Source organism: Acanthisitta chloris, unplaced genomic scaffold, assembly GCF_000695815.1.
Source record: "Acanthisitta chloris isolate BGI_N310 unplaced genomic scaffold, ASM69581v1 scaffold18843, whole genome shotgun sequence".
In the NCBI taxonomy this organism is placed as follows: domain Eukaryota; kingdom Metazoa; phylum Chordata; class Aves; order Passeriformes; family Acanthisittidae; genus Acanthisitta; species Acanthisitta chloris.
Genome location: NW_008666788.1, coordinates 1 through 8,331, shown reverse-complemented (window position 1 = coordinate 8,331; position 8,331 = coordinate 1). Strand labels below are relative to the sequence as shown.

The 8,331-nt window shown below is 46.5% G+C and overlaps 1 protein-coding gene across 1 annotated transcript in view; it reads left to right on the top strand.

Annotated features, from left to right (window-relative positions):
• The window catches only part of LOC103799923 (methyl-CpG-binding domain protein 5-like), a gene marked incomplete at its 5' end in the record, with an annotated part of 5,635 nt that extends 405 nt beyond the window's left edge, over positions 1–5,230 (top strand). The window contains 3 exons of the mRNA XM_009072278.1: positions 1–650; positions 1,942–2,165; positions 3,935–5,230. Coding sequence (XP_009070526.1) covers positions 1–650; positions 1,942–2,165; positions 3,935–5,230 — 2,170 coding nt within the window. The remainder of the gene's footprint in view (positions 651–1,941; positions 2,166–3,934) is intronic.
• Positions 5,231–8,331: the final 3,101 nt, after the last annotated feature.

Sequence of the window (8,331 nt, the reverse complement as noted above, 5' to 3'; positions counted from 1 at the left end):
CAACCTCAACCCTTTAGGTTTTCTCAACCCGAATGTAAACGCCGCTTTAGCTTTTCTCTCCGGTGACGTGGACGGGCAGGTATTGCAGCCTGTGCACTTCCAGCTCCTAGCAACCCTCCTTCAGAACCAAGCCCAGGCAGCTGCCATGCTGCCCCTGCCATCCTTCAATCTGACCATCTCAGATTTGCTGCAGCAGCAGAACCCCCCCGGGCCCCCAGCTGAGCACCTGCCCAGCGCCCAGGCAGACAGCGGCAGGGTGGACACCCTCCTGGGCACCCCCCTCCCCAGCTTCTCGGGCTCTGACACAGCTCCTAACCCCCTGCTCCTCCCCACTGCCTCTGGGGCCTCAGCACTAATGGCCTTGAACCCCCAGCTGGTGGGAGGTGTCCTCAGCTCCGCGGCCACCGCTAACCATCCGGAGGTTTCCATAGCCACCTCCTCCCAGGCAACCACTACCACAACCACTACATCATCAGCAGTGGCAGCACTGTCTGTCTCGACCCTGGGTGGTGGGACAGCAGTGGTGTCAATGGCAGAAACATTGCTGAACATATCTAATAATGCTGGGAGTGCTCCTGGTCCAGCTAAGCTCAACAATAACTCTGTGGTGCCACAGCTACTTAACCCTCTACTGGGGACAGGTCTGCTTGGTAAGTTCAATTTCTTCCCAGATATAACAGGAAAATAAAGGAAGGAAGAGGGTTGGGGAGGGGGAATTTTGGAGTTTTAAAAATTCCACTTCATCATCCTTTTGCTTTTTTTTTTTTAAGGCTTTGGTGTGTTACAGCTTTATGGAGGAAACGTAACTGTTCTTCTAAGACATTTCAAGCACATTCTACTTGCATTCCATGAGATTTAATAGTGAGGTTCTTTGTTCTGATGCCACCCAGAACCCACTCTAGACCCCTGGAAATCCTGGAAGCACTTGGGGTTGGCTCCAGGGTGCATCCCTGGGTGCAGTGTGGCAGCACAGGGTCAGTGCAAGGGGCTGTGCAGGAGGTGACAAGTGGCAACACCTAACCCCAAAGCAAGTACTTAAAAAGCCTTTAAATACAAGAGTTTTCTCCTGGACAATGATTTGGTGATGATTTTTTGCCAGGAACATGTGATAGAGTTAATACTTCTCTGTTTGCTCTGTGTAATCTCATACTACTAGGAGGAACTAAACAGTGGCAAAGTGTGTTTTAATCCATACCTCACACTGACCTACTAAATGGCTACAGTGAACTCAACCCATTTTCCATGTAAAATGCAACTAAGCAGTGATTCTGCAAATGGAAATTTTAAGGGAAACATGAGCTTTTAATTAAAAGGAACAGACTAGGAAATGGGATGTATTTTGAAGCTTTCTTATTTCATAGTGAGGTTCAGTGGTGTATTTATTCTACTAGAATTCTCATGTCAAGTGAGATTTTGGTGTAATACAAAATGTTACACCATTTTTTTTACTCTAGAATGTAAAATAGTTGTTTCAGGTGTTGAAATGTCTGAGCCCAAAAGCCTTTCCTCAGCCACAGTTAGCTCACGTTGTTCTGTCTTAGTTAATGCAAAAACAGTTTTGTTGGGGTTTTAAATTGTCTTCTCTTTGTCTCTCTCTCCTCCTCCTCCTCCTCCTCCCCATCCCAGTACTGTTTGAAGTAAGATTCCAGGACATGGACTGTCAGAGAGGCTCCTTCTACCTTACTTGGCTGTTCCAGAGGCCAAGAGTCATGTCAGAGACCTTTAGCCACAGCCCAGATAGATGTGCTGTGCCAAAGATCCAGTGCTGAAGAAATAAAGAGTAGGAGTGATGCCTCGAGGAGCATTCCATAGAAGACTGAAGGGGAACAGTGTTGTTTTACAGAGGCAATTCTTAGCAGTCAGTTACAATTTGAGTCAAGGCAGTTCCTCCTGACTGCAGGAATCAGCTCTGACTTGTGTTTCCCTGTGTTTGAATTGCAGGTGATGTGTCATCTCTGAACACTACTCTGAATAACCATCAGCTGAGTCATCTCCAGTCGCTGCTAAACAACAATCAGATGTTCCCTTCAAACCAGCAGCAGCAGCAGCAGCAGCAGCACCTTCTGCAGGGGTACCAGAACATGCAGGGCTTTCAGGGCCAGCCCCAAATCCCTGGCCCAGCTAACAACCCCAACCCCATGGCATGTCTGTTCCAAAACTTCCAGGTAGAAAGCAAAATGAAATCGATATTCAAACAAATGTGCAACACTCAGGAGGTAAAATTAGATCCTCCAGGGGTTGATTTCTTTGCTGAGTGAGACAGTGTGATATATGTATACAGAGTATCCTCTCTCAGTAGTTTATGGATTTTGCAAATCAGTAACATTTGTTATTGAAATGTTATACATTTCTCCTTAGGAGTTGGGTTTGGTTTCTCTGGGATGAGTTCTGCTGCGTGGGGTGAAAACAACTGCTGTGTATGTGCTGACAATTCCTATACATTTTTAGCAAAACTCTTTTCCATGCCACGGAAATGATGCTAAATTCCCATTTAGCCCCTTCTGGTAATTCAGTGGTGAGAAATAAACCTTGAAACCACTTTAGAGTAATTAGAAGCTTGGTCAGTTGTTGTAGTGCAAACCCTCAGTCCTCTGCCTCTTCCCTCTCTTCCATGAACTTTGGTAGCTTGAGCTCAGTATTTTTTGCATCCTGTTCCCACTGGTATAAATACATGGTAAGTAGTTAAAGGGCTTGGGGAATATTTTCCCCTTGTTTTTTGGCAGGTTTTGTTAGTGCTCTTATTATTATATTCTTCTGTTACCTTCTCTGCCTGTGGATGTGCCAAGGAGTGCAGAAAGCTCTGCTGGTTTAATGTGGAGGTGCCAGTTTGCTGTGGCAGTGCCTGACTTAAGCTGCAGGTGTGGAATTCAGGGGGCTGGAGGCAAAGAAATCCCCTAAGGGAGGCACCAAAAGAGGAAAAATGGGAATGCTGGTGGATTCCTAAAGGCCAGTGATGGCCTGCAGTCCAGGAATTGAATGGGGAGCAGACAAGGAGGACAGGAGCAATGTTAGGGTCTGGGAAGGAATGGGAGAGAGTGAGAGGAGTTGAGAACAGAACTTGGAGGTTGTGGAGTCTCCTCTGAAAATACACAGAACCCACCTGGGTGTGATCCTGTGCAACCTGCTTGAGCAGGAGATTGGAGGAGATTGTCTGAGCTGGAGAAGCCTGGAGAGGAGAAGGTTGTGTGGAGACCTTATAACATCTTCCAGTACCTAAAGGGACCTGCAAGGAAGCTAGAGAGGGACTCTGCATCAGGAACTGGAGGGATAGGGCAAGGAGTAATGGGTACAAACTGGCAGAGGGGAAATTTAATGAGATATATTGAAGGAATTGTTCCCTGTGAGGTGCTGAGGCTCTGGCACAGGGTGCCCAGAGCAGCTGTGGCTGCTCCATCCCTGGGAGTGTTCCAGGCCAGGTTGGATGGGGTTGGAGCACCCTGGGCTGGTGGGAGGTGTCCCTGCCTAGGGCAGGGGGTGGAACAAGATGAGCTTTAAGGTCCTTCCAACCCAAAGTGTCCTGTGGTTCTGTGTCAGAACCACAGGATGTGTACTGACCTTAGAGGAGTTGCTCAGGACTCCAGAGGACAGAGGAGGCTGCAGTGCTTCAGCCAGAAGTGAAAATCCCTGAAAAGACTCTGAAAGAGATGCTAATGTTGCCTCAGCAGTGCATGGGAGGTTGTACCATGTCATGCAACATGTCCAGTTTGATCCATGAGGCAAAGTCTAAGAGCCAGGGGGGGGTTGACTTCCTCTAAGTTAGGGTTTTTTTGTTTTCTCTTTCATAACTGAGGTCTGACCAAACCCAAATGCTCTGTAACAAATGATCACCTTGCCAACATCCTGATTTTTTTAATTCAGATGAAACAAAGTTTGTCTGTTGAAGTGGAACTTAAGCCAGGATAGCAATTCCCATCTCCTTCTCTCCCTCCCCCAGGTGAGAATGCAGGAAGATGCTGCTGTGCTCAACAAAAGGATGATCACTCAAATGGGAATGGCACCAGTTCCTGAGAGCTCCAACACTATGCTTCCTCCTTTCCAAGAAACATCTTGTGATCTGCAGCAAAGGACTGACCCATCTCTTGGCCAACAGGCGAAGGACAACCTCAACGTTGCCGCTCAGGGCGATGCGTCGGTGGACGCCATCTACAAGGCGGTCGTGGACGCCGCGAGCAAGGGAATGCAGGTGGTGATCACCACTGCAGTCAGCAGCACCACCCAGATGAGTCCCATCCCAGCTTTGAGTGCCATGAGTGCCTTCACAGCCTCGATCGGTGACCCCCTGAACCTCTCCAGCGCCGTCAGCGCGGTGATCCACGGCAGGAACGTCGCCGCGGCCGAGCACGACGGGAGGGTGAGGAGCACCAGGGGGACACGAGTCCTGAAGAATTCAGAGCATGGTAAAAACCCAAGTGAAGGGGATGGGTATGAGTATTACAAACCAAGCAGTTGTAACACGCCCAAAAAACAGTGGGAAGGGGAGCAAAGTCCTGTCAGTGAGATAAACAGGTGGAAGTGTGAGGAGTTTCTAGAGCATTCCACCCATATCCACAGCAGTCCGTGCCACGAGAGGCCCAACAACATCTCCACACTGCCACTGCTACAGGGGGAGCAGCACCAGATCCTGCTGTCACAGAGAAACTGTCAGAGTGAGAAAGTGCTGGAGGAGAATTTCAGGTATAACAATTACAAAAGAACTATGATGAGTTTTAAGGAAAGGCTGGAGAACACTGTGGAACGATGTGCACACATCAATGGCAACAGGCCTCAGCAGAACAGAGGCTTTGGGGAGTTGCTCACCACTTCCAAACAAGACCTGATCCTGGAAGAGCAATCTCCAAGTTCCTCCAATAGCTTGGAAAGCTCCTTGGTTAAAGACTATATCCATTACAATGGAGATTTCAATGCCAAAAGCATTAATGGGTGTGTGCCTAGCCCCTCGGATGCTAAGAGCATCAGCAGTGAGGAGGACCTGAGGAATCCAGATTCCCCTTCTTCCAATGAGCTCATCCATTACAGGCCGAGGACGTTTAACGTGGGCGACTTGGTCTGGGGCCAAATCAAAGGACTCACTTCATGGCCTGGGAAACTGGTGAGGGAAGAAGAAGTTCACAATTCCTGTCAGCAGAACGCTGAGGAGGGGAAGGTATTACTCCTATATCTCTGCACCTCTCTGTCTCTCTCCCCCCACGGGCACAAATGGTTATCAGCACTATCCCAGTCTCTGGTTTAATCTTTGTCTCTTGCTTTAGCGACACAAATTGCTATTTCTCTTAATTACAGCTTGTAAAACTGAATTTTTCTTATAGTTATCTAATAGGAAACCTCACCGGGGCCGTGAAACAGGTTAGATTTTGGCTTTGATAATCTGTGCACAGAAAAAAATGGTGTTTACAAACTGTTCTCACTCACTTTGTGTGTTCAGTTGAACTTCTGGTTGTGTCCAAAGCAAATGATATGGAAATATCTATAAGAGTTGAAAATGCCAAAGGTCTAATCAGATGGAGGAGTGTAACAAGGGAGATCTCACTGATTGGCACACACACTCCTAGGAGAAAATGCAAACACATTTTCACCTTTTAAGGAGGTTTTGATCATCTTTTAGGAGTGAGGAAAGTGTTCCAGTTTGCTCTTTCGTACCCAGATCCTTTTTCTTTCTGTCAACAAATCATTTGTTTGTTGGGGAATGTACAGAAAATAGTTATCGAGGAGTTATTGGTTCTTTTACAAGGAAAAATATTTCTGGTCTCCACCACTTGTATAACTTTACAGCTTTGTGATTCTTACAAAATGCTTCACATCTTCCGTAGATAAATATTGTGTTTTATAAACTGCAAATTTAAAAAGTATGTGAGCAGAAAGGAGAGGTCTAAGGAAATGTGGTTGTGTCTGTGGCACAAAAATCAAACCACTTAAACATCATCTTAGTGGGTTGGGCCAAAGATACCCTGAGGAGAGAGGGTACAAGAACATGCTGAGGAATATTTCTGAGCCCCAGGGAGCACAGCTGAGGAGCTTGTGGAGCTGGAACTGGTGTGTCTGTGGTGTAACCACTGCAGGTCTTACCCCAGTGTGTAATCACAGAGTTACCTGAGACTGATCTGTAAGTATAACTTCCCCAAAGCAGAGAGTCATCACAGGATGGTTTGGGTTGGAAGGACCTTAAAGTCCATCCCATCCCTCCCCCCAGCCCAGGGTGCTCCAACCCCATCCAGCCTGGCCTGAAACACTCCCAGGGATGGAGCAGCCACAGCTGCTCTGGGCACTCTGTGCCAGAGCCTCAGCACTGAAGCTGGAACTAACTGGAGTGTGGTTTGTCCTGAGTGGTTTCAGCACTAGTCCAGAGCTTTAGTCTCTTTGCAAGTGGCTTCTCTGTTGATCTCCTTAGCCAGGAAGGTCTCCCAGAGCTCCTGTCTGAGTACAGTGACCAAAATTCTTTATAGAGACAACAATGTGCTTTAGTGGCAACATTTGAATGTTTGTCATGGTTTAACTCTATCCCAGCCCAAACCAGGACATAGCTCATTCCATAGGAAGATCAGATGCCCAAGGTCCAAGTCAGTTGATGCGGTTTAGGCACAGGGGAAACCACAAACAATTAAAGATTAAACAAAGCTGGAAAAATTAGCTGTACACTATCCCTGTCCCATGTGAGTTAGGAACACAGTGATGACACTGCACATGTTTCCAGGATGAATTTATGTATCAGCTTCAAAACTTGTGTGTCCATATCTGTGATTGGTTTGATCCAACTGAAGAGTTTGGGTTTTATAACTTCTGTAAAGAGATGAATTCTTGTTCCTTGCATTCCTTAGCAATTCCATGTTTGCTCCCCAATTTGTGGATACCAGAGTGTATTGTTGTTTTTGCTTCTATATTGCTGTGGGTTTTCTGTACATTTTGTGAGCATTGTGTGAGATTATACTCAGTGGCACCAATTTTATTGTGTAGCCAAGCACAAAAACAGGGAAGCAAAGCTTGGGAATGCTCATATGGAGACCAGTTCAAGTTCTTCATCAGGAAGTACCAAGTCATGGATCACCTCTTCAGAAGACCTTTAATCATTTTGGATAAGAATAAAATAGAAAAAGTCTCATTTTCTCCATCAGGAAGTACAGAGGGAATGACCATCCCAAAGAGCAGGAGCTGAGGGTCAGAGGTGGAATGCAGAATACCAAACCAAAAAGAAATCACCTTGGGAAGCAGATGGTCTTCAGAAGTTCTCTACAGTCCCTGGTGGGAGCCACCAGCAGCACTTCGATCGTTCTCTTTGCTGTGGAGCTTTCTGGAAGCATCTTCTGAAGCCTTTGTGTGCCCACACATGAACCTCCTGCACTGTGACATTGATGTGCTGTTGGGATCTCACAGTGCTTTGTGCATTCTCTGTTCCTCAGGGCATACATCACTCGAGTTTTGTTGCCATTGACCAGGCTCTGGGTATGGAGTGTAATGATGGGTCTGGTTGGAGAGCAGGAGCAGGGAGGGATCTGGCACCTTGTTTCCTTGGGGTTTTGGTTAGTGGGAATTAGAGCCCAAGGGAGGTGCAGCAGCAGCAGCTGCAGGGCCTGGGGAGGACAAGCAATCCTGAGTCTCCACACATCCTAACTCAGAGATGTGTGTTTCAGGACCAAAGTTTGGAGAGCAACAAGGTGAAAGTCAAATGCTGTTCTCAGTACAACTTTCCATGGGTTAAACTGTGCTGGTTCAACAGGTAACAGCAGGTGTGAGTTATCCATGTCCTGCAAATCCCATTTGTGTGTGATTCAGTGCTGTACTGTTGGACAAGCAGGTGATGTTACTAACTGGAACGTTCCATACCCTGTTACGTAGCACTTTGATACTTCAGAAAAGAAGTGTTAGCAGTTTTCTTACTACATAAAAATCTCTATTCTATAACCATCACAAAATGGCAACGATGAAGATACTGAGTCCTTTTCGTACCTCACAGAAGTAATTTGTTATCCAAACACAATTAACTCTTCATGACAATATTTACCTTTGGATTTTCTTGTTCATCTCATGACAGGTGTTTACAGCCCTTGGCACTTTGGTCCACGGATATATATATCATAGGGATAGGGATAATTCCTTTTCTGCTCATGTTTATCCTTAGAGAAGCTCCCCAGGTTTTCAGCAGATTTCCTCTGTGTGCATCTGTATTCTCCCAAATTCCTGAGGAGGAGAGGGATTGTTGGGAGTGTTTCCAGCCTGGCATTAAAAGTGAACACAGATTTAAGGGGAAAATACTACAATTTGTGGCATAATTGAATGTGTTTGATGAAAACTGAAATCTCACCTGTCCATGTGCTGTTGGAAGGCAGGAGGGCTCTGCAG